Below are 25,982 nucleotides of genomic sequence, written 5' to 3'. Positions count from 1 at the left end.
ACAGAATGTAATTTTTCTTATATGAATATTAAGTATTACAAGTTATAGAGAAAGGAATATTCTTTTTTTCCTCATCAGGTGATTGGTGTGAACTTTTAGTAGCTGACCAGTAGAAGCAGGGACATATTTTAAACTTTATTAGCTTATTAAAGGAAATTTCATCATAAAAATATCTTAGAACCCTTTTGGTAATATATATATCTTAAAGTCATTAAATCAAGACATGTCTCATGATTGTTTTGGTTACTGTTTATTGAAATTTCTAAATTCATATGTAGAAAGAGAGAGGAATGAGTTATCTTTGAAGACAGTTTTAATAGTAGCTTATACTATTTTAACATTTGGGATTAATGACAGTAGGCACATCACAGCTACAGTTTTAAGTATTTTGCAAGCAGCTGCCATTACAGAAAAACTTAAATTGACTAACGGACTATGAATACCTTAGTAACTCCCAGGAACAGGATTGTGATTTGTTGTAGGCATAGTAACAGTTGTTATCATTGTGCCTTTTAATTCTATCGTTCCTTCTTTAGCCTTTTTTAAAAAATATATCTTCATTGTTGAAAGTATTACAGATGTCCCCTTTTATTCCCCCATTAACCCTCTCCACCCCATTTCTGCCCCCTCCCTGGGCCTTCACCACCCTATTGCCTGTGTCCATGGGTTACGCACATACGCATATAAGTTCTTTGGTTATCCCCCCCTTCCCCTCACCGAAATATGTTAGTCTGTTGCATGCTTCAGTGTCGCTGAGTCTATTTTGTTCGTCAGTTTATTTTGTTCATTAGATTCCACATATAAGTGAGATCATGTGATACTTGTCTTTCTCTGACTGGCTTATTTCACTTAGCATAATACTCTCCAGGTCCCTCCATGCTGTCTCAAAGGGTAAGAGATCCTTCTTCTTTACAGCTGCATAGTATTCCATTGTATAAATGTACCAACATTTTTTTATCCACTCATCTATTGATGGGCACTTGGGCTGTTTCCAGATCTTAGCTATTGTAAATATTGCTGCTGTAAACTGGGGGTGCATATATTCTTTCTGATTGGTGTTTCAGGCTTCTTAGAATATATTCCTAGAAGTGGGATCTAGCCTTTTGATATTTTGAAACTGTTATCTCCAAATGAGCATTTTGATATTATAAATTATCACAGAAGACACCAAGTATTTACTTTTCAGTTATTCTTTTAAGATTCTCATTTTAAACATATACAGCTCTGCCTTTTTAAGCACCTTTTTGGTTCATGCTGCCTTAAAACAGACTTCCAATACTTACGTTTTTCATCAAGCACTAACCATTCATAATAATGACATGATTTATTCTTTTTTCATCTTAACATCAGCTTTTGTGTCTAATTGTGTCTTTCAGAATGGAAATTGGAGTACTGGAAGAGGCAAGATATCAATCAGGTATTCATCTCAATTTAATCATGTTCAAATTTACTTTTATCTCCTGCAAGAAGTTTAGGCCAGAAGAGCCCTGAAAAACCATGTATTAATAATAATGATGATAACTGATCTTTCAAAACATTTCAGTTACCCAGGGAAGTCCTTTCAGTGCATATATTTTAACCCAAGTAATCTTTCTTTTGACAAAATATAAAAAGCCTCAAATAAAACTAAAAGGAGAGGACTCCCTCCAAGTAACACTGGCTAATTAAAGAATTATGTGTAAATTAAAATTTGCATGCTTGTTAAATTCCTGTGATTTCTTGTCATGTTTGCCTCGCTAGATTGCTTTAAGCATAGATCTAATAAAACCTCATTATAGGTTTCTTTCCTGTAGTATGTCAGTTACCATTTCTTTTTTATTAACACATATTTTAACTTTAATTCTATCCAGGATCCTTACAAATGCAATGGGGGGAAAAAGTGACAGGAGAATAGATTACCCAGCTAGAAACCTTAAATATCAGGAAAATGCATGGCCAACCTGATCAGGTTAGATTATTAACATCATCTGTAAATGGGAAGCGCAAAATTTTCATTGTTGAAAATATGCTACATAACTAGCCGTCTTTGCTGCTTGTAGAAAGCTTGGCATCGCTGATGTGTGGCCTCCAAAGTGGCAGGAAGGCCTTACCTTCTCCAGGTCAGCTCACAAGCTGACGTTCTTACTGTGGTGGATAAACCAAGGTCTGGGATCTCCTTTTCAGGCCCATGGTTGCAGAAGCCTGCTCTTTCTCAGCATATTAAGAATGCCCTCTTCTCTCCGGATGGATTTGTATTACCCAAATAAGTGAAAATGTATAAAATCAGAATAGCAGTTTATTAACTTGCAGTAAAAATGACTGTCAAAGGGATAGGAATAACTTGAAGACCGTAGAACAAGAACACGTTTTACTTATAGCCAGATTGTATTATAAATAAAAAACTGAATATAGGTTCTGCTATTGCTCTCTCAGTAATCCTACTTCAGGTCTACATTAGATGAGAATTTCTCTCTTCATTTCTTCCATCAGCATTGCTATGCGTCTGCAATATTGTTTAAACATTGTGTCAGGGATATAATATACTTTAGGTGTGAGAACACAGATACTAATCAAATTATTATACAAATAAATGTAAAGTTATAACTGTGGTAAGTACTACAAAAAAACCTGCGAAGCCATGAGAGCGTAGAGCAGATGTACAATAGTCCACCCTTATTCAGGCTTTTGCTTTCCATGGTTTCAGTTGCCCACGTTCAACCACAGTGTGAAAACATTATGTGGAAAAATCCAGAAATAATTCATAATTTGTAAATTGCATGCCACTCAGAGTAGTGTGATGAACTCTCATTCCGTCCCGGGATTTGAATCATCCCTTTGTCCAGCTTTTCCATGCTGTCTCAGTTATCAGATCCACTCTTGTAGTATCACAGTCCTATGTCACCCTTATTTTACTTAGTAATGGCCCCAAGGCGCAAGAGTAGGTAGGGGTGCCGGCAGTTTGGATATGCCAAAGAGAAGCCTTAAAGTGCTTCCTTTAAGTGAAAAGGTGTGCATGTAGAGGGAGAAACAGAGTATATATTGGATTTGGTACTATCTGCAATTTCAGGCATCCACAGGGGGGTCTTGTAACGTATCCCCTGTCAATAAGGGGGCACCTCTGTATCTGGTAGACTGTAGTCAGCCAAGATGTCCTGTTAAGAGGGGGGCTTCTCAGGCCGAGGGAGCGGCATGTGCGCAGAACTCTGATAGGAGGATACATGGCATATAGAAGGGTTTTGGAGAGAGCTGGTGTACAGCGCATCGGAGACTCAGTGATGTGAGGCAGAAGAAGGGTGCAGTAGACCACGTAGGCCGTATGGGCCTTGTGGACTTAATCCTAAAGCTTGGGAAAGCCCGTGAAGTGTTTGAATCCTGGAGAGTGACGTGATCTGCTTCTCTGTGAGGGTTTCTCAGGCTGCAGCATGGAGAACAGATTAGAGAAGACCAGCAGTGGATTCTGGGGGAAGGGAAGAAGGCGATTAGGAGGCCATAGGAGTTTTCCAGTTTTCTGTGGTGTGGTACTTAGTAAAGAGAGTCCAGATGGTAAAAAAGGGAAGGATCGAGACCTGGGACTAAACTCCTACTTTAAATGGGGGACTAGAGATTGTATCTGGAAAGGAGCCACGGTGAGATGGAAGACACTCAACTGAGTGTGGTGTTGCAGAAATCAAGAAGGGAGTGGGTGCGCAGTGTGGCTGAGAGGTCAAGCAATTACAATAATCACAACAGCATTTGTAGCCACCAGTTATTGCAGAATTGTTGCATGCCAGGTACTTTACAAGTTTAATCTCATTTAATCATGCCATAGCTCTGTTTTATGTTTGTTTATTTTTTAACTGATAAGAAAACTGAGGCAACGAAGAGGTTAAATGACCTGCCCAAGGTCTCAAGAGATTACAAGCAAGGATTTGAAACTGAGCGTTCTGACATCCAAGCCTGAATTTTATGCCTGAAAATTTATAAGGACTAATATAAAAGCAGGCAATAAGATTTAGAAAAATGAAGGTTGTCTCCCTAAGACAACTCTCTAAGGGAAAGTTGTCTGTGGGGGTGATCAGAAGTCAAGTTAGAGTAGGCTAAGGAGTGGTGGGAGATGAGGAAATGGAGACAGATACCATGAACAACTCTTCTGGGAAATCGGACTTGAAGGGGAACTATCCAAAACGGTTTTTGGATCTTCTGTCTAAAGAGCCTCTTACCTGGTTTATCTTTTTAGGACTTCACTGGCTGGCCAAACCTCCTTCTGATACATCCTTTCCTTAGTTAATATATACATTTTTCTAGCAAAAGTCTGTTACTGCTATTTATTTTTTGTCTAGTTAAGGCATCTTTTTCATAACACTGAAAATCTGTTATATAAAGTGGTCAATTTCTAGCTACTAGGATAAGTAACTTTTTGTTTTAATATGTTTTCCATTTGGAGCTTTTAATGGTTTCTTTTCTAATTTAATTTATTTTTTCACAAGGTCATGTACCTCTGGCAAATGACATTTTTAGAGACCAATATCTAATGCATATTAAATAAATGTTTGAAGGTATGGATTGTAACGAGTATGCAGCTTATATTACAAAATGTAGTTGCATTTAATTACTTAATTTTCTTCTTGATGTTCGTAGACTTCTTGAAATTGAACTTTTTCTGTTTGTAGGCTGATATTGCACCATTGATGGCTTCTCTTATTGGAGTTCCCTTTCCCCTTAACTCAGTGGTAAGGAACAAAATTTCTTTATCAGCTCTCAGAATAAAAAACCATATTTTTATGTGTCTCTGAATAATCTTTGATTATATTAAAACTATTTTCTTTTATATTTCTTTCTAAATATGTAATACCTTATAGTTGTGTATGTATTATAATCTATAACATAGGGTACAAGGCTAATAGTTTTTCTTTAAAATTTTTTATTTCCTAGAATGTATACAGATTTCTATTTGTAATTTAGTTTTTTTTAAGTTTTAGTTATTGATTTGAGAGAGAGGGAGAAAAACTGATTTGTCGTTCTACTTATTTACGCATTCATTGGTTGATTTTGTATGTGCCCTGACTGGGGATCGAACCCACAACCTTGGCATATTGGAACTACTCTAACCAACTGAGCTACCCGGCCAGGGTCTATATTTGTAATTTAAAGTGATGAAAACAGATAAATAATTTTTGTTTGCAAGCAGCAGAAACTGAATCCATTTAAAGGAAATTTATTTACAAGATACTGGTGGCTTGTTGATTCAAAGGGGTATTAAGAAACTCAGTTTAGAAATGAAAACAAATGAAGAGAACTCTGGAGACTTGGAAGAAAGAACCAAACCATGGTCTACACTACTTTTTGCTCCTTGACCCTCAAGAGTCAAATTCCAGTGCTTACCATTTGAGTGGTCTAGCCTGGGTCATCTGTCTATCCTCCAGGAAGGGAAGGCAGGGCCCCGTTAGAGACCCACTGCACTATATCCAGTGGGGCGATCTCTCCTTATAGAGTGATAATGCTGCTAAGAATGGGAAGTGAATCCTGAAAAGGCAAAAGACAAACACAAAAAATCTTTCCGACCAGTCATTCTTATTAGCTCTTCAAACCAAACAAACAAAAAAATCTGACTTAGAATGCCAAGTAATATGAGCCCTGTAGTCATGTGTGTGTGTGTGTAACTAAAACAAAAGTTTCGCAAAATAATCTTTACTCTTTTATGCACAATATACTCTCATATTTCCTACTAATGTATTTTCTTTTCTTTTTAAGTATGTTAGTAGTGGTCCACCATAGGGATATTTTGCGTGTGCAAAGTACTTACTTCACTGCCTAGTGCACAGTAATTTTTCCATGAATGTTAGGTTTTACTGAATTTAATTAATCTCTTTTGACTTATTCACTATATTATATTTACTTTGTGAGAAAAATAATAGAACACTTTTCAGTTACGGTTTAAAGAAAGATTTGTTTTATTATCCTAGCAATTTATTTGTCCTTAAGTCTTGTCTCGTTGCTTCCTTTATAAGTTTTTTTTTGTTTTATAAGAACAGCCTCAGCTCTGTTAATATAATACTAAACTAGTATTTATTATTTACAGGGAATCCTTCCTGTGGAATATCTTAACAACACTGATGTCTTCAAAGCAGAGAGCATGTATACAAATGCAAAACAGATTCTTGAACAGTTTAAGGTAAAGTAAGACACACGAGAAAATGGACACTACTACAATTCTAAAATTGAATATATTACATGGTTTGATTTTGTGTTTTAAGAAATGACTTTCTATAAGTCATTATCTTTAAATTTTGTGTATTTGTCTAGTGTCAGAGTTTCACATTTCTGAGGTTCAGGTTCCATGAATCAGTGTGAGAGTGTAAAACTACCTTTGAGGAGTCTTCCTAATTGTAAGACTATCACATATGCTTATAAAGACTACAAACCAAGTCTTTATTGATTGGAATTTGCCCCCATAGAAGTAGCATTAGTTATTGCAACATTTTTTGTCATTCCATGTACATTATTTATATGCATTAAGAACTTAAAGAAGTGACCGTTTAACTGAAACATTCTGTTATTCTTAATACAGTTAATGCAGCTTGGCTTATTTTGTTTTCTAGAGTTAAAGTAAAATTTAATTATGTTACAGAATATGTTAAGTCTTTTGCAGACTTAATAGCCTTAATTCTCAGTTTATTGTGATAGAACAGTAATGTTAAATTTTTCTTTAAATGTTTATGAAATAATATAGTAACACAAAGTTCCATTTATTTTCAAAGTAGTTAACCATCCCTGAAGACCCATTTTAATGGATGTTTACATTTCAAAGTGAAATTAGTTGATTTTTTTCTCATTTATAATATAATAAAATATTTTCATACTTGGTTCCCAGGTGAAAATGACTCAGAAAAAAGAAGTTACTTTACCATTTTTGTTTACACCGTTTAAGTAAGTATTTTCTATTTATTAGCTTGTAGGAAAGAATTTTTCAATGAGTTTAAATGCTGACAGAATGAATTACTTAGAAACTTTGTCTTTTTTGTATAGATTAGTGTATACTTCAAGATGAAAGTCTCACCCATTGTTTGTGTAAGTCATGAGCCAGATGCTAGCTAGATATCTTTGAATGACTGGTAGAGGAGATATAGGGTGCAGAGAGATATGGGAAACATAGGGAGATAGATTCAACAGGGCTTGACTGGGAAGGCATGGGGATTCTTGGCTTGGCTGAATGGGAAGGTACTGGTACCATTATGGCTTACAGAAAGAAAGAAGAGCTAGTTTGAGAGGCAAGGATGAATGCTCAACTTACAACTGAAGACATATCAATGAATTGGTTAGAAATAGCGATGTGGATCCCAAGATAGAGATGAGAGTTGATTGTGAAGATTTTGGAGCCATCAGCATAAAGATGGCGGTGGAAACTTACACATGTAGGAGCTCTAGGCAGAAGGTAAAAAGTGACAAGAAAAGGCCAATGATACAGTTCTGGGAAACACTGACAATTACTGGTGGCAAAGAGGAGAGCTGACTTTGATGGGCAGCAGATTTTGCTATCTGAGCTCCCAGGAAGATGTATTTTCCTTGAATCAGGAATGGGGAGCTTTGAGTCACAAACCTGGCTCTATAGTACTGACTTGGGCAGGTTCATTAAACCTCCTTGAAGTTCATTTTCAGTGAGCAAGGATTTACATTTAATGAGGAAGAATTTTGCTCTTGACTAAAATAAATAGAAATTGTTTGAAATATAGGTGTTAGGGATATGATTCAATGAGTCAGAATTATACTTAACAACTTATGTAACATGAGTGTGGTATTCATAAACTAGAAAGGCTTAAATATGGCATTGCCCTGTGAATAATGTGACTGTATGCCTGATTCTGTGTGTGTGTGTGTGTGTGTGTGTGTAGGGGAGCAAAAACAAAGCACAGTTATGACTTGAAAGTTATGATCATATGTAGTTAATTACCTTATATATATATGTCAAAATAGATAAATATTATACATATATATAAAGTAGATCTATATAGACACTCCTTTGAGGAGTTTCCCTGATTATAGGAGTGTCACATATGCTTATAAAGCCCAGTCTTTATCAGAATTTGCTCCATATTATATTATATATATATCATATGCATCTGTTTGTTTATAATGTTGTGGTATAGTCAGACCATAACAAAATAAACAAATAATGAACAAGAAATACATTATCAACTCCTGGTATGAAGTAAATACACAGGACATTGAAACAGAATAATTGAGGGTTACTTTGGCCCAGCCACTTTAGAAAGACTGATCAGGAAATCACTCTTCTATAAGGGGTTCAAGTGCACACTGCATACCTTCTTTTACTTGTCCTGTGGACTCATCATGGACTTGCTCTGCTTTGATGATCAGCATCTGCCTGCAGAGCCACTGCTTGCTTTGTTTCACCTCAGGGCTCAGCAGGATAGTTAATTCCCAGCCACTGGCTCACTCACCCTGGAGCAAAGCTCCCAGCCCTGCCTACAGACTTGAAAATCACCATTTGTTGAAAGCTTCATTATAACCAAAAAAGCCTAAGATAATATGAAGAATGACTCTTGAGGAAATAGATAATTTAAGGAACAGGAAAGAACTTAAAAATATTAAAATCCTCAAAAGTATCTGAGAAACTTGTATCCATAAAAAAAAAAGCAGCATAAACTTTACAAAATGAGAAAGGGTACAGGATGCATTTTTTAAAAAAGGGTAGTGCAACTAGAAATTTAGGGAATGGTAAACTGTACAAGTATGGTCCAAATGGGAGACAAGTCCTCCAGATTAGAGTAGGAAGTGAGTAGACCTCAAGTGAAATGAAGCGAATTTTAAGTAATATATGGATTAAGTAAGGAGCTGGGGGAAACACAGTGACTTACGTAGAAGGCATCCATTTCCTCATTCTCCAAAACAGTGACAATTGGAAACTTCAGGGGAACAAAAACATTTCAAAGTGTACAAGAAAGCATGCTTTAATTATGAAGCAACTTACGATGTGAGATGATACTGAACAGTTGTAGAGAGTATGAGAAAGGGAATTCATTTGAACATTGGCACATGGATCAAGGAAATCTAATTATAGCATAAAACTTTGCTACTCAGTGAACAGTAAATCATAATGTAAATATTGGTTTTCAGTTTTTAGAGTCAAACCTTAGACAACGTAAGGAAGACTTAAGGTTACAAAATAGAATGCAGATGTTACCAACTTTGACAGTGTACAGGGTTACAGGTTGGAAGGCAGAGTGGGAAAGAAATGTAAATGGAATGGTGGTGATGCTCTTGACCTCATGAAATAGAATGTGGAGAGTCTGGTGACAGTTGAGGGAATGAGAGTATTAAAGTGACCAACATAGCCAACAGAGGAGGTAAAAATAGTAATCTAACCATGTTAAAGGAAGAGGAGACAGCAGGAACAGCTAGAATCAACAGAAAGTATGTCAGGTCAAGAAATAGCAATAAAAGCATATTATTAAGGCCCTGGCTGGGTGGCTCAGTTGGTTGGAGCGTCCTGTACACCAAAAGGTTGCAGGTTCGATCCCTGGTCGAGGCATGTATGAGAGGCAACCGGATCAATGTTTCTCTCTCACATCGATGTTTGTCTCCGTCTCTCTCTCTCCAATCAACTAAAAAAACAAACAGACATATCCTTGGGTGAGGATTTGTTTAAAAAGCATATTATTAAGAAAAATGGAAGTAACTACCAGAATAACTAAAAACAGACTCTTGAAAAGAATTTGTATCTGGTTTGGGGACTTGAAAGATGAGAAGAGTGGGACAGGGATTTACCACTTGTCATTATTCCCTCTTGTACTATTTTTTATTTTTTAAAATTATATGCACATATTGCTTTGATAAAAAATATTTCAAAAAGAAACACAAAATAAGTATTTGAATCATTGGCATGAATCATAAAATCATAAAAATCATGGGCATGAGTAAAAATTTTATTTTTCTATATAAATTTTAGAATCATCATCTTGAGTTATATGAAGAATTCTTTGGTTATTATACAATATTTTAGAAGTAATTTGGAGGATATTGGAATTTTTACAGTATTGAACATTACCATCCAACGTGTATTTATTTATATCTTCTGCTATGGCCTTAAGTAAAATTTTAGTTTTCCTCACAATATACATTTCTCATTCTTTTATTCAGGGATATTTTATTTCTATTCTTGTGTAGACCCTTTTTTCCCTGTTACTTGCGCTCCAAGCTAAAATTGGGTCCAGTAGACCCCAGTGCTGTGCCAAGAGATGACCAGCAGGTGGGGCTACATGATTAGGAGAAGCGTGAAAGGTTTGCTTCTGAAAGCTGCTTACAAAGGAGGGAAAACACTTCATATTTGAAGTGTGTACTCTAGAGGTCAAAGGAAGAAAAACTTTAAAAGAAAAAATTCATGAAATGAGAAAAGAACAAAAAAGGTCTCTTAAGAAATATTTTAGGGAAAAAATGAAAATGGGAAGATTATTGTACCTTGCCAACAGAAGCAAAAGCATGTTATCTTTTATTTAAAACTCACTATGTAAATTCAGAGAACTTAAATTTTTGTTTTTAACCCTCACCCAAGGATATTTTTTCCATTGCTTTTTCAGAAAGAGTGGAAGGGGGGGAGAGGGAGGGAGGGAGGGAAGGAGGGAGGGAGGGAGGGGGAGAGAGAGAGAGAGAGAGAGAGAGAGAGAAAACAATGTGAGAGAGGCACATTGATTGGTTGCCTTCCTCACGTGCCCCGCCCAGAGCCAGGGATAGAACCTGGGACCCTTCAGTCTGCAGGCCAATGCTCTAACCACTGAGCCAAACTGGCTAGGGCCAAAGAACTTAAATTTTAATAAAATGTTTCAATGTATATTCTAAGGTGGCAAAAAATACCTTGGTTCTTTTTAATATATTTGTTTCTTATAGGCTGTCATGATTAAAAGGTAACTTTTACATATCACATACATACATAGGAAAAGATTCATTTACTCAGTTATGACACAAAAAATGACATGATTTTCATTAGTCAGTGTAAAGAATGCAAATTATGCTAGAAATAATTTTTTATCCTGCTTTCTCTGTCTTTATCTTGAAATTTTTTTAACCTAAGATATTCTAAAAAGAAATGGACTAGATATTACCAGGCATCTCTAAAATATTATGTGTAATTGCAGGCAAAATATTTTTGTAATAAAACCTTAGTAAGAAGATCTAATAGTTTAAAGGGCGGCATTTTAAGGAGATTTTGTCGTCCAAACTTTAGCTCGCCCTGAGTAACTGAAGATAAAATTTTTATAACCCTAAAGCACGGCTCACTTTTTCTACAGTGTTCAAATAACTGGGGAAAAGTACGGGCTAATTGCTGTCACAGCAAAGAAGTGTGTGCAATTCATGCTCGTTTCTCTTTTCCTTTTTCCTTAAGCATGGCATGCTGCTAATAGGTTCTTCTAAAACTTGACACTTTCAATATAAAAGATTTAGTCAATAAAGGAATTGTTTTCCATACAAATTACTGTGCAGAGATGTTGCGTTGCCAGTACCATCGAGTATTACTTCTCCCAAAGTCTCTTTTCTGGGATCCCAGTTATACGTATCCTGTTCACAGTGACTTGTGGTGCTGGGTTTTTGTTTTGTTTTGTTTTAGTCTCCTTTACAGAGTTAAAAAATCTTTTAAGTGAGGGACTATGCCTTCTTGTCTTCTTTTCTGTCACTGTCTATAGACTTGTGTTTTTAAATGGTCTTTTCTGTATTTCCAGTTCTTTCTGCTCTTCATGTTCACATGAGATACCTTTTACTGACTTGTCTCCCTCCTAATGTACTAAATCTCTCTTCGACTTTGTCCAGTTTGCTGCTATAGACCCCAGTTCTTCGCTGCAATGTTCTATCTGGTTCTCTGTTACTGAAATATGTTAGCCACAGTTATTTTAAAGTCAACACCTGATAACACCAATAGCCGTATTACTTGTGAGTCTGTCTCTATTGTCCTTTCCATTGGTCTTGTTGTTGAGTCTGGTAGCTTGTGAATGAACTTACTGTATAGTAAAGGTTGTGGAGGCTCTGGATTGTCTATTCTCCAGAGAGTCTCTGCCTTCCCTCTGACTCAAGGCTGTGTCGGTTTTGCTCAGTCTCCTCTTAGCTCCCGGCGTCTCCGTGGCCCCTGGGAATCGCAGTTGAAAGCTTGCTGTTGTCTAGAGCCCTTCCTTTTTGGTGACTCCTGAGCCCCAGGTTTTGTGTGCTGTGTTTCTTGAGACTATGGAAACTTCTGCCCACTTCTCAGGGCTGCTCCTCTTAGCTCCGTGCCCTCTTGTGGGAGTCGCCCTCGTGCCAGGCCCCCTGCCCTTTGCACCTCTTTCCCGTCGGGGCTTGGCCTCTGTCCCTTACCTGAGTTGTTCGTATCTAATAGAATACGAATTCTTGCTTATAAAAGTTCCTTCTCTCATTCTTCTTAAGAGCACCTCAGAATCTATATCAAATTAGTTTAAATAATTGAAGATAGCTTTCTTTCATGTCTTTTGGATTTTTTAAAATCCAGAATGAAACTGTATGTTGTTACTTTTCTCCCCTTCTGAGTCCTCAGGTCCTGGCTGCACTGACCACAGGCCAATCTTTACCCCCGTGGCCGTCCGTATGAGGCTGCCAAAGGCTCTCCTGGATTCTGTCTCCATCAGCAGCTGAGTGCCCAAACTCTCTTACCCTGTGCCAAGAACAAGAATGACAAATGCCTTAAGGGTTACAGTTTGCAGAGTGTTGCATTAGTTCTCTGTGGTTTCCTTCTCTAAGATTTTAATCCGTCAGCTCTTGATGGTCTCAGCAGCTCTCCAGTATCTGCAAATTGAGTTTTATTTTATCAGGCTTTCTAGTTGTTCCTGGTGGGAGCATATGGTTGGTTATTGGGAGCAATAGCCATAGTTATTGGCTTCTCCATCATAGTCAGTAACCATGGGTAAATCTTAATGTTTTAATTTTATTTTTTTTAAACTGGTTAGTAAAATGTGCATGAGACAGTAATGCACATACACAATAAAAATTTACCTCTCCTCTCCTCCAGTCTTCCAGTCTTTTTCCCTGGAGACGAAGTTGCAGTTTCTTATGTATCTGTCTATATATATATATCATGTGTACATACGTACATGTACATATATATATCCTTCTTGCTAACATATTTAGAATTTTAATTTTGAAGTGCTTCAAACATGCTGAAAAGAATGGAGGCCATAACAAAAATCCTTGTACCCACCATCCAAGTTTAAGAAATATTAACATTTTACCACATATCTTTAGAGCCTCTTTTTTTCTTAAGAAATAAAATGATGTGATATAATTGAATCCCTATTTTAAAAATCTATCAAGTGGTTACAATTCTCTTTCCCATGCAGTATGATTTTCAGGATTCATTCATGCTGACACATGTAGGTCCTCTTTCTTTATTTTAATTTATAGATGATATTTCTCTGATCATCCCCTGCCAACACCCTTGTTCTGCTCTTGTTACTTGTTTTGTCTTTTTATATAAATGTTAACTTATTGTACCTTATGTTTTGGACTTTACATTTTTCACAAAACTTCTTTATGTTTAAAATATACAATACTATGGTTTATTTTGCACCCCTTCTCAATGTATGGGAAACTAAAAACAATTATATTGGGGGACAAGTTGTTAATAAGAATCTTTTTCTTTCCATTCAAGTAATTTTAATTTAATTAATTTATTTAATTTTTAATTTAATTTATTTCTTTTAAAATTTATCTTAATTGTTGAAAATATTACAGATGTCTCCTTTTTCCCCACTGACCCCTTCTACACCACCCCAGGCCTGCACCATACCATTGTCTGTGTCCATGGGCTATGCACATATGCATATAAATTCTCTGGTTAATCTCTGTCATAGTGCTGCAGTGAGGTTTGTACAGAACATTTTGATGAATTCCAGACGTATTCCGAACCTTTGGTATGTCCCAAGGTTTATAAATAGTCCAGTTAGGAAAATTATAAATTAGCCTGGCCCTGGTTTCTTTACCTAAGTATTTCATATATAACATAATGATGATATGATATGATGATGTGATATGATGTAATTAATGAAACATAAATATTTCTCTTTTTAAAAAAATGATTTTATTGATTTCAGAGAGAGGAAGGGAGAGAGAGATAGAAACATTGATGAGTCATTGATCAGCTGCCTCCTGCACGCCCCCTACTGGGAATTGAGCCCAAAACCCAGGCATGTGCCCTGACAGAGAATCGAACTGTGACCTCCAGGTTCATAGGTCGACGCTCAACCTCCAAGCCACACCAGCCAGGCATAAATATTTCTGTTTAAAAATTTTTTTTCTCTCTCATTCTTTTTAAGACTTTAAAGTAATTTAGTTCTAGACCACCTTTCTTTTCATCTTTTTATTTAATTTAGCAAATGATTAGGTGCTTTAAGAAGGGCACAGTATATCTTCCTCTTATTTCTCTCCCTTTTTTAGGCTTGCAACATTTTGATAGCATTTTAATCAATTAAGATTTATTGATTCATTTTATGTGCTTAGCACTTTGCTAAGTATTACTGTGGATATTAATGGAAATAATTAATGGCCCACACGGAGGTTAAATTTAATTGAAGAGAAATAAATTGCTCATTAGACCACACTAAAGTGCTAATGGTACGAGGTGAAATGTGGAGAGGACCATAAAGGGCGAGGGAGATTGGATTTCAGAAAGCAGAGAGGGGAGGGTCTTTATGAACAGAACTCAGATATAAGTACAAGATTGGTGATGAATGAAGAGTTTAACCATTTTATAGCTGAGGATGTACATTTGGGATCATGGGAAATTAAGTAGAATAGGAGACAGTCATCAAGAGTCCAGAAAGTTTAGAACTGATGAAGTGGGCAGTGAGATGCCCGTGTCAATTCCACGTAAGTTAGAAGGTGCAGTCGGTATGTTAGGAGGCCAAGTAGATCAGGGCAAGGGGAAGGAGATTAACTAGAAGGGTTTTATAAGAATTTGGAAAATTCAGCTTAGATGGAGCCTTCAAAGAATGCCTGTGCCCTCTGCCCCAGTAATTCCATTTCTGACTTCTAGGAGAAAATGTGTGGTATCTGAAGAACAGAGAACTGGGTCGTGGCAACATTTTGAAATAGCTTTTGATATAGAAAAATATCAGTTTTATGATCTAACCTGATATATTCTTAAATAACTTTTTTGCAGTTTTAAAATGTGAAAGTATTCATTTTAGGAGTATAGGTGTTATAGTTAAGCAGTATATGTTCAATTTTGTGTTTAAATATATTTATTTATTTCAGTTTCTACATTCCATAAATTTAATGTCTTTAATTATAGATTTTCTCTGTTTATGCAGTATTAGGAGTATTTTTCTTGTGGTAAACCAAGGACAGGGAAGTGATGGAAAGACAAATGAAAGCTAGGGGGACCAAAAAGGTACATGGTACAGGAAAAGAATGGCAAATAGGTTCAGATTGTTTCCTGGCTTCTGTTGTTGGTTAGGCTCTGCCTGGGGCTCTGTGATAGACAGTTCCCGGCGTCTGGCTCAGGTACAGTGCGCTCGGATGGCTCTGCCTTCTCTGTTGTTTCTGCCACGAGCACTACTGGGGGCTGAGCAGTGGGACTCACATCCCTGTTTGCTGTGCCATTGATAAGCTCATTTAGTCAGAATTTCTTTGTTGGCTGGAATATTACATTTCTTTAAAATAATGTGTTATCTGACTGTCATTAGTATAGTTTGTCAGTTGAAACTTTGAGTTAAGAAAACCAAATTTAACGATAAGCTAAAGTCTTAGAAGAGTTCAGATAACCAGTAATAATACAATTTAGCTCAAGGTTAATTTCTTTTTATTTTTTAGAAAAAAACTTATTTTTTATTTTCTCAATTTTCACTATCCTTTAATTTTCATCAAAAAAGAAAAAATATAATTGAAACGGGGAAACATTTTAAACTAAACCTTTTTTCTCTTTTGTAGGTTGCTTTCCGATTCTAAACAGCTTGACGTTTTAAGAAAAGCAAAATCTTATATAAAACAGGGAAAGTATGAGAAAGCAGTAAGTATGCAGACCTTGTATATGTAAATAGGTAATCACCATGTTGGGTATGGGGAGGGGCAGGGTGTAGCAATGGAGATTCAGGTGGGCAGACCAGGGAGCTTTCCTGAATCCTCAAGGAAGGGCTGACTTTCCTTAGTAGCTGCTTTAGCCCTAGACATGCTTCCCTTAGTTCAGATGGTATTAATAGGTAGGCTTTTTTGGGTTAGCATTGGAAATGAACGGTTGCTATTTTCTATAATGAAAATATATAATCCAAGTTTCTGTCACACTGCTTTGCATAATATTTTAGAATGTGATATATTTGTGCATTTGGAATTAACACACCATCAGAAGTCTACTGATTCATATAGAAGCTTTGACTTTTCCCAGCTCCTACCCAACTATACTTTTCTTTAATTTTCTCTTTGTTACACGGTCATTTAATTTTAAAGTAGGAACGAATTCTATTTTCAGTTCCTGAAATTGCCTAAGTAATACCATGCATTTCTAATGCTTATTTTTGTCATGGTTTTAAAATAAGCTATTGTCCTCTGAAATAGTAAGCTATTTTAATGATGTTTTATAACTGATTTTGGTAACCTAATATGGAATGTCAGAAATGATATACAGGTAGGCACCTCCATTATTTGGGACCTATATTTGAGAGCCTTTATTTCTTTCTTTAGTATGTCACCTGAAGATAATTTCCACGAAATGAATCATTTTGAGTCACTACACATCTCAGAGTCTACATTTAAGATGCCCTTTCGTATCAAGATTTAAACATTCATTTTATTCAGGAATTTTTTTTGTCCTTTGCAAGACGATCCTTGAACAATTAAAATCTACTTTTGCTCTGTCGTCTGCAGTTACTCTAATTTTAATCATTTTTCTTCCTTTGAAACTGAGGTTTCTTATTCATTCCATGTGGCAAATTACATTTTTCTTTCTCCCCAGGTCTTCCTTTGCAAGGAGCTGATCGATCTCTCATTAAAAGGATTGTCCTATTATCACACTTACGACAGATTCTTTCTGGGCATCAATGTTCTGCTTGGTTTTGTGGGATGGGCATCTTATGCTTCTGTGTTGATCATCAAGTCTCATGCCAGCCTTCCCAGAGGCGTTAGTAAAGAAGTCAAGGTATGTTTAGAAAATATCATGAAGATTCTGGTGATGGTGCAGAATCACTAAGACTGAGGAAAAAGACTGAAGGAACTTCCTTGTAATGCAGTCAAACAGTGTGCAGGTTATACTAGGCTAACTCTTATCTTTCATTTGCTTTTGTTGTGTTGGGTCTTTTTTTCTCATTTATCTCTATTTCTTTAGTTGGGAAGGTGTATTAATAATAATGACTCTCTAACCTAAGAGGGCTATAAAGATAGCTGTATAATTTAAATTCCCCTATGGCATTAACTGTTAATTTTCTGTTCTTTTATAATTAGTTGGCATGTCATAATTACTCTGTATCTTTCTAGTACTCGTGGTCAGAAAACTTCTTCAAAGCATTATATTTAACGTTATGTGGTTCATTATCATCAGGTGGGTTTTTTGGAGGGGGCAAGGAAGCAAGAATCAATTCATGACAAAGTAGAAAATGTGTCCCCTACTCTTGTTATTTGAAATCCTTTCAATTTTTACTTCAGCTGAACCAAATTCTGCATGATTTAGTTTCCTGCATGTAGATGTCATTTGTAACGTCTATTGCATTATGTACCAAAGGTTTAGGTAATTATATCACATCACACTGATTCTAGAAAATCCCTCAAGTGTTTGTTTTTTTTTTTGGTACTCTTAAACTTATTTTGTAATTTTACTATTCTCAAAATGATGCGAAACAGGTCCTGGCTCTTAGTGAATACCTGCACGGCCACCTTCAGCTTTGAGACCCTGCCCGTCCCCGCCTGTCTGACATTTGCCCCCTCTCCTGCCCGCTTGCTGCGGGACCTCCAGTGCCGTCTCACACATCTCCACCTCCAGCGCTGTTCACTCTCAGGTTTCTGTAGTGACTGCTGGGACTGGTGTGAGAAAGACAGGAGAGAATAAAAAAGGGGGGCAATAGCCCCACTGTTTAGGAAGCAGCAGTAATATTCCAGGCATTTTGTCAAGCTCTTTACATAATCTTATTTAAGCATTACTGACCTTGATAAATAGATACAGAATTATTGTTCCCATTTTATAGATGGAGTGAAATTAAGTCTCTGGAAAGTTTTTACTTTGCTTATACTCATAGTCATACAGTGAGCAAGTGGCAGCACCCACGGGCCATCCCTGGTGACTTACCTTGCGGAGCCTCTTGTGGGCAGGTGGTTGGGAGGGGAGAAATGACTGACTGAACCCACTGTGATGGGCAGTGGAGAGAGTGGGCAGCGTGTCAGGTTGGAGTGTGAATAGATAGGAGCGTTGTTCCAAGTGAAGATTAGGTCCCACAGTTTATTGTGGATTAAATGGGTTTTTGTGAGCTAGTTACAGAACTCAGTCAACATTTATTAAATTATTATTAAGGAGAGATATGTTCCGAGTTCCGAACAACTTACTTGCAAACAAACATTAGGAACATAGTTACTTTTAAGTTGAGAATTGCCTTATTGCAACCATTCCATGGTATCCAGCTTTTTCTTCTGTACTGTGCTTCTCCAATGACAGAAAAATGCATTTCTTAGATTAATCACCTAGTTGTAGAATCATTGAAAGAAATGCATTTTCTTCACTTCATAAAATCTCTTGAAAACCTATCAGTATGAGTTTGAAAGTGTTTCAATGTTTTGTTTGATTTTCAGAAACCAAGCCACCTCCTGCTGTGTAGTTTTGTGGCTATTGGGATTTTAATGGCATTTTTCCTGCTGATTCAAGCCTGTCCCTGGACTTACTACGTGTACTGCTTATTGCCAGTGCCTATATGGTGTGCAGTTCTCAGGGAGTAAGTAATGTATCTAGCTGTCTTGTTTTTCACTTTGCTGTCAGATAAATCTGTATTTAAAATGCATTCGGTTTCTGTAGCATAGTCATCAACGATATTTATAATACCCTCAAATCTCCTAACTCTTTCCCTTCATTTGTAACAGCATAAATGTTTCGAATAAGTATCCTTTTTGTTTTAGCTTTTTAAAATTTTTATTTTAGAGAGAGGAAGGGAGAGGCCAGAGGAGAGAAACATCCATTTGTTGTTCCACTTACTTATGCATTCATAGGTTGATTCTTGTATGTGCCCTGACCAGGGATTGAACCTGTAACCTTGGCATGTCAATTTGACGCTCTGACCAACTGAGCTACCTGACCCAGGCCTTACCATTTTTATTTATTTATTTTTTTACTTCATCTTTATTGCCTTAGGGAAGCATTTACCTTATTTCTTTCTTTGTGTATCTTTTGTAAGAAAAATCTGGAGTAAAAATAATGTTGATTGTACTGTGCTTGGAGTAGCTCACATTTTGAACTTGCCTCATATATCTCAGTTCCTAGTGTAGGCTCTTCATGTTTCATAGAGAAATTTGCACTTTTTTTCCATCCGTTCTTGCCCCCTCCTCTCCTACCTACCAAGTAAACCTGAATCAGTGAACCTTTGTAATTAAATCAAATCTACTACCGTGTGCACACGAGATTAGTGGATATTAATCCCATGTGCTGTGGGTCTACCTTTAGTGCCTCCTCACAGGTTGCACTTAAGTGGCTCCTTACCATTGTAGAAAACATCAGGGCGCGAGCACTCAGGCGACTCTCAAGCACTTTAAAATAAAACCACTAACACGTTAGGCTGGGTCATGTTCACAGGCAGCAAGTGTCAAGGTGCAGATCTTGTTGACTTCTGTATTTGCACAGTAACCTAGAATTTTTAAACGGCCTCAGGCATCTAAGCATCCTCTGAGCAAAGCAGACCCTGGTGTGTGCGGGAGGCAACCGAGCAACGCCCCTCTCTCACGTCAATGCTTCTCTCTCTCTCCTTCCCTCTTTCTCTAAAATCAATAAAAACATATCCTCTGGTGAGGATTAAAATAAATAAATAAATAAAGTTTAAAATAGAAAAAAATGACACTGAAAAAAGAACATACTGTTACTTCTTTATTTGAAAGAAATGTGGTTGCTGAGTATACATATTTAAATCTTTTTTTCCTAGTGTCATTTACTCTGTTTAAAATTTTTAGAATGAAAGATTTTATCCTTGCAGAAAATTCTGTTCTCCTACCGAGCCCCGAGGGGCTCTGCAAGGGTAAAATCTTACATTCTAAAATTTTTAAACAGAGTAAATGACACCAGAAAAAAGCCTTCCAGATGATTTTACAAAATTCTCTCTTTTCTCTGTGCTCATTCACTGTTATGAACAAAAGAAACACTCTTCTCTTGCCTGGTGGTAGCTTTTCTTTCCTACTTGTCACCTTAACAATTTTGTTAACATTATGTAGCCATTGTTTTAAATCAGTTAAAAAGGTCATAAATCAGATGATACTGACGTTTTATAATTACCTGCTTACTAATGTACTACAAATGCTAAAAAATTTTTTCCAGTAATGAAATATAAAAAGTACTCAAGTATGTAATACATTTTAAATGGCTATGAATTCATATTTAATTATAATTACTGTGTAATTAGTGGTATCTTAAAGTGGGTTTGGAAAAGGTTATTTAGCTCAGTAAAAAAGTGCAATTAAGATTTACTGTAACTAGATAAGGAAAACCCACCCTTATTTCATTAAGACAGTTAAGATTTCAATATAAGATTAACCTTGGTGAATTAAAATTGTTTTTCAGTTTTTATTTATTTGGGTTCACTCTATTTTATTTCTGATACTGTATCTGTAATTATATAAACATGGGTATGGTTAAAGTAAGCTCAAATAAGACTCATTTATTGTCATTAATATTTTAATAACAAGCAGATTTTTGTGATCATTATCAAATTAATTCAGAAATTATATTTTTTCCTAAAATACTACTAGCTTTCAAGAGTAGATTTAGGTCAGTAAAGCCATTGAAACAAATGTATTAGAGTTTCTCTTTGTTTTAAAATAATTTGTGAATTGAAAATTTCCTGATTTATAGCTTTGCTATGGCCTAATCTTTAATTCAATATATAATATTTTATAATAAATTTAATTCAAGATGTAATTTTATTCAATAAATAATCTTTTTACAAATAATCTTGCTAAACAGATACCACGTTATTCAAGACCTTGTCACATCACTGTGGACCTTTCCCCCGCGTCGTTTTGTTGGATACCTGTTAGCCTGTATCCTGGGGATTGAAGTATTAGTGAGTAATTTACTGCATTACAACATATTCATGTCTCTCTCACATATATGTAACTCCTTTTAAATGACCTCACTTTTATTTCTTCTTTGGAACGCACTACTAGGTTCTCAGCTTTTTCTACCGCTATATGCTTACTGCTGGACTTGTTGTATTTGCGGGTTGGCCATTTACCACTCATCTGTGGACTCGAGCAAAGGTATAAGTACTCATTTTGACACTGGACAGATTGGTACCTACTTGGTTTTGATATGTTTAACTCGGGGGGACTGTTTGTTTCTTAAGAAAAGGGTGGAACATGTCCTTATATGAAGAGTCTGGTCCTTGAGACATGAGGACAGAGGTTGCTTTAAGGTTTCAGTGATTCGCATAGGTTTTCATCTCAATATGAGCTTGTTATGTGGCAGCTGAAATACTCTAGTAGCAGAGCTGCTGTATCCTTCTAGCACTTGCTAGATTGCCTCAGCCTCAAGTATCTAAATGCTGGAGCAGCCGAGGAACTGCCAAGTGCCACAGCAGTGGCGTAGAGAGAGGGCCGCAGTCTGAACCGGATCACAGGAGTCACCTCCCTCCTGGCGCTGCACCACCTGCGTTCTCTCCTGGAGATGTATATGTTTATGATGGATTATTTTAAAGTATAATTACTCCTGATTTTCTTCCTTCAACTAGATAGAGAATTACATTGTATTTCTACAAGGAACACGCTTGTTTCCATTTTGATACTTTTTGGTGGAGGTAGCAAGAGGATAGAAATATGTCTTCTTTCCACCCTATGAGGACTTGTAAAATTCCTCAGTGGGATTACTAATCATTTTTGTCATAATCTAATTATAAAAGTATTTTTACCGATTTCCCCCTTGGGTTCAATCATTTGATTATGATTACAGTCCAAATTGAGTATAGATATAATCGATATACAGTGTAACGGAAATTGAAGGAAGCACTTGCTTTGAAATATCAGGCCCAGGTTAAACTCCTGGCTGTTTCATTTACTAGTCCTAGGCTGATACTATTTATACATATTTAACATCTCTGAGCTCGGTTTCTTCACCTGAAACTTTGTGAATAATATAACCTATCTCCCAGCTTATTGTGATAATTAAGGGAGGTGTTTCTTATACCTAATACACTTACCTACTCCATAACTGTCCTTCACAGATAGTAACTCCATTACTTTTTAAAGTAAACATAGAAGGCTTTGCCTTTGCCATTTGATTCACAGCCATGTAGTCTGTGAGACACTGAAGACTGTTTTCTCTACCATATTTGTCTAAAGATAACTTTTTTTTTTTAGAGCATCTCACTGAGTTGGATCTTCTTCTGTTTGCTCCTGGCAGTGTTCCCACTGATGCCTGTTGTAGGACGAAAGCCAGATATCTTTCTAGTGTATGAACAATATTTTAACTTTCTTTTCAATACAGTTGTTTTTCTCAATCAGCACTATGAAATGTGAACCTAATCTTGATCATGAGTTTAGAATCACATAAACAAACTGGAAGTTAAAATATTAATATCTAACCATTAGTCACAATGGTAATTTTGGTCCAGGCTCTAAGAAGCATTAAAGGTCCCTGGGCTGCCTCTGGGCCTTCACAAGAATGACATTGTGCCCAAGGGTGATAACTTAAAATACCGTCTTCCACCCCCCAAGTTCAGAAGCTTCTGTATTTTGTATACTGGGGAATCTGGAAAAGCTTTCATATGAAAGAATGTTCTGTTGCCAAAACACAAAGGTCTAAAAGCCATGATGTAATCTCTGTCTTTGCCTTTGAGCGTGTCCACACTTTAAGTCTTAGAAAAATGAAATTCCGATTCTAATCTGAATGTAAAGATCTCCATGGAAGGAAACTGTATGCCTTGACAACTTTCCCATGTTTAATCACTTTAGCCTTTAGAAAATTCTATGTACCTTTCCTGAATTCTCCATGATACTATTACATTGATTTCTTCTCAGTATATCCCAAATGAATCCATAAAGTAATTGGTTGCCTTTGCTTTTAACTTTACTTTTAAATTATTATCAAGTAATCTACAGGCTGTGTGTGTATGTGTGTGTTTGGCAAGCTCACTGATCACTATTTTATGTAGCACTTTCTCATTTTCTAATTATGTAATTATTTTGTTACTTTCTTAGAACTCTTATAAGCAATATTTTTAGCATTTTAACCTAATCTTTCACAGATGAGAGTATGTCTTTTAATTAAAAGTTAACTAAACAGTAGTTTTTAAAGTACATGTACCCATTTTCCTACTTCATCTTGATTAAAACAAATGACTGAGAGGTTCTCCTTTAAAGTAGAATCTAATGTTTTCAGATGCTCTGTGTTCAATCAGCATCTTAAGAAAATTTGAAATTGTGAATTTTGTTTTCAAACAGAATGGGTGCAGGCCTGCTGGTCCTTCTGCTGTCCTTGTTTGTTGTAACATTGCTCATAAAAACAAAAGAAAGTTTTGCAAATGACAAGCTATTGTTACATCTATTACAGGTTAGTTACAGATTGTCAACACTGTCTTACACTAACAATATACGAAAATGTAGCTTACGATTGTATTTAATTAAGTTGTTCTTAAGGTATCTTCATGTTTAAGTTATCCAGTACCTACCAGCTAAGAAGATAGTTTTCTGTTTAAGATATCACATGGAAATATAGTCTCTAAAAGGTGTGAAATAGCAAAAAGGTCAACAGAAGGCAGCCTAGAGATGCCCAGAGAGCAGGTAAAGGAAGCATAAGAGATGTGTGCTAACTAAAAAGTCCTCATTTGGGTCAGGAAGAAGGTAAGCTTCCCTAAAGTGAGGGCAGCCTCTGAGTGTGCTTATGTGAGGAAGGGCCAACTTAGAGCTTCAGACGACGCCCTAGGAGAAGGTAAACTTCACCTTGGTTGGTGGCTTTGGTGTGGTATAAAGGACTGTGAACTTGCTGTTTCAAAATTGAGTCAATTTCCAGTTATATTGCCTACTACATGTGTGATTTTCAGCAGTAGAACTTTAGTTTGTTTTTAATTTGTAAAGTAGAGATAATATCTAATAGTTGTGAGAATTAGAGATTATAATGTAATATTCTGTAAAATGAGAGCATTTTTGTAGATAATAGTGGAAACCACATTTTTTTCTTTTAAACAATAAAAAAATTTAAAACTATCTAGAACACTGACAAAAAAACTTATATTATGTCTACTCAAAAAATTTACTTAAAGCTCAGATAGTAGGAAGTATTTCCAAGAGCACTCTAAAATAAGTATGTGCCACACTTCAAAGCTGTCATTCTTGGAGAACAACAGAGAACATATAACAAGAGAAGAAACATTTTGTCAAGGATCCTATCAAGCCATTGGAGTGTATCTTTTATTTTAAATGGTGTACTGACCGGCTTGTCTCTAAAGCCCAGAGCAGCTTTGACAGAACTCGCCGGTGATGCCGAGTACTTGGCAGAGTGAATGTTTCTGCATCTCATTCTTTAGGAGCAAAGAGCATGATGTGAGAATGCTTATGGGCTTTGTTAGAAACACCCCCAAGTATAAGGTAAATCTGCTACAGAATTCCTCTTCACATTAACTTTTAATTTGCATTAAAATTAATTTGCATCAATTCCTGAACTATATACCATATTTTTCATTGATTCCAAGATGTGTATCTTTTCACATTTTAACATACCTGAAATGAAAATGTGTCTTATAGTTGAAAGGATCCTAGGATTGTGTCATAGCTTTACTGACAGCACTTTTTTCCTTCTTCCTTCACTAAAACTATAAGAGTAAATTAAATATAGCTCTACAATTTGGTGGTGAAGTTGCTAATCTGGTCTCTAAAAGAGTTTACTTTTTCCACAGCCATAACTTAGCTCATTTCTTAAAACAGCAGTTAACCCACTAGTTCAGGGGTCGGCAAACATTTCTCTAAAGAGCCAGATTGTAAATACTTTAGGCTTTAGGGCCATGTAGATCTGTTGTAGATTTTCATCCCCACCCCTGCAGTGCAAAGGGATCTACGGGCAACATGTAAATGAACGGTAGTGATTGTGATCTGATAAAACAGTATTTCCAAAAACGGGCTCCCGGCCTGTAAGCTACAGTTTCCCTGAAGAATATTGTACATCTTGTATTCCCAGCATCAAGAATATTCAGACCACAAGTAGGTATTGAATGAATAAATGGATATGACTGGGTGAGCGCCAGAGGCAGAAGACACTCGACCACATACACTAAACTATATACAGTTCGCCCTCTGCATTTCCATGATTTAGGAAAACTTCAGGTCAACAATGACTATTTGTAGGTAGAAAGGATGGTAACGTATGCCGAGATCTCTTGGAGGCGTGGAATGCCTCATCTCGTGCCTGTCAAGTATGGCCTTCGCGCAGTGTAGAGGGCTCGCTCAGCCTTGGCCACGAGAAGGCGAGCCGGTCCAATTTCACTAGCATTTTTGCCATCTTCCAGTTGTTCGAGCACTTTGAAGTATTCTTATATCGATTAGTCTCTCACCACCTTCTCTTTATTTGCGTGTTTTGTGTGTTTTCAGATGCTGAGCACGGTGCTCTCCATGTGGGCTGTGTACAGCACCCATAATAGCCTACTTAAGAAACAAGGACTTCCTCTTATTAACCAGATGGTTAGCTGGATAATATTAGGTAAGAGGTCAATCAAACCAAAGGAGGTAACTTTACATCAAGTCATAGTTTAAAATTATCCATTGACATCTATATCATTATTATTGAAAGATGTAATTTTGTTACAGGAAAATAAAAATGACCAGCTATTATTTCTGTCTCTTGCATTTGACAA

At 36.4% G+C, this 25,982-nt stretch overlaps 1 protein-coding gene across 6 annotated transcripts in view; it reads left to right on the top strand.

The window, feature by feature from the left end:
- Positions 1-25,982, top strand: part of PIGN (phosphatidylinositol glycan anchor biosynthesis class N) — a 70,938-nt gene that overhangs the window by 15,446 nt on the left and 29,510 nt on the right. For 5 of the 6 annotated variants that reach the window (XR_001604021.2, XR_001604022.2, XR_001604020.2 and 2 more), the window contains 12 exons: positions 1,377-1,417; positions 4,629-4,688; positions 6,038-6,130; positions 6,830-6,885; positions 15,901-15,979; positions 16,919-17,101; positions 18,739-18,878; positions 21,107-21,206; positions 21,310-21,402; positions 22,498-22,589; positions 23,581-23,689; positions 25,720-25,828. Coding sequence is in view for 3 of the 6 variants with exons in the window: in XM_016223523.2 (XP_016079009.1) it covers positions 1,377-1,417; positions 4,629-4,688; positions 6,038-6,130; positions 6,830-6,885; positions 15,901-15,979; positions 16,919-17,101; positions 18,739-18,878; positions 21,107-21,206; positions 21,310-21,402; positions 22,498-22,589; positions 23,581-23,689; positions 25,720-25,828 (1,155 nt within the window). In the remaining 3 variants the exon portion in view is untranslated. The remainder of the gene's footprint in view (positions 1-1,376; positions 1,418-4,628; positions 4,689-6,037; positions 6,131-6,829; positions 6,886-15,900; positions 15,980-16,918; positions 17,102-18,738; positions 18,879-21,106; positions 21,207-21,309; positions 21,403-22,497; positions 22,590-23,580; positions 23,690-25,719; positions 25,829-25,982) is intronic. The other variant, XM_016223524.2, reaches the window with a different exon arrangement.

The sequence above is a fragment of the Miniopterus natalensis genome, chromosome 7, assembly GCF_054644295.1.
Source record: "Miniopterus natalensis isolate mMinNat1 chromosome 7, mMinNat1.hap1, whole genome shotgun sequence".
NCBI classification, from domain to species: domain Eukaryota; kingdom Metazoa; phylum Chordata; class Mammalia; order Chiroptera; family Miniopteridae; genus Miniopterus; species Miniopterus natalensis.
Note: the sequence above shows the minus strand (reverse complement) of the source record. Positions and strands in the feature narration are given on the sequence as shown.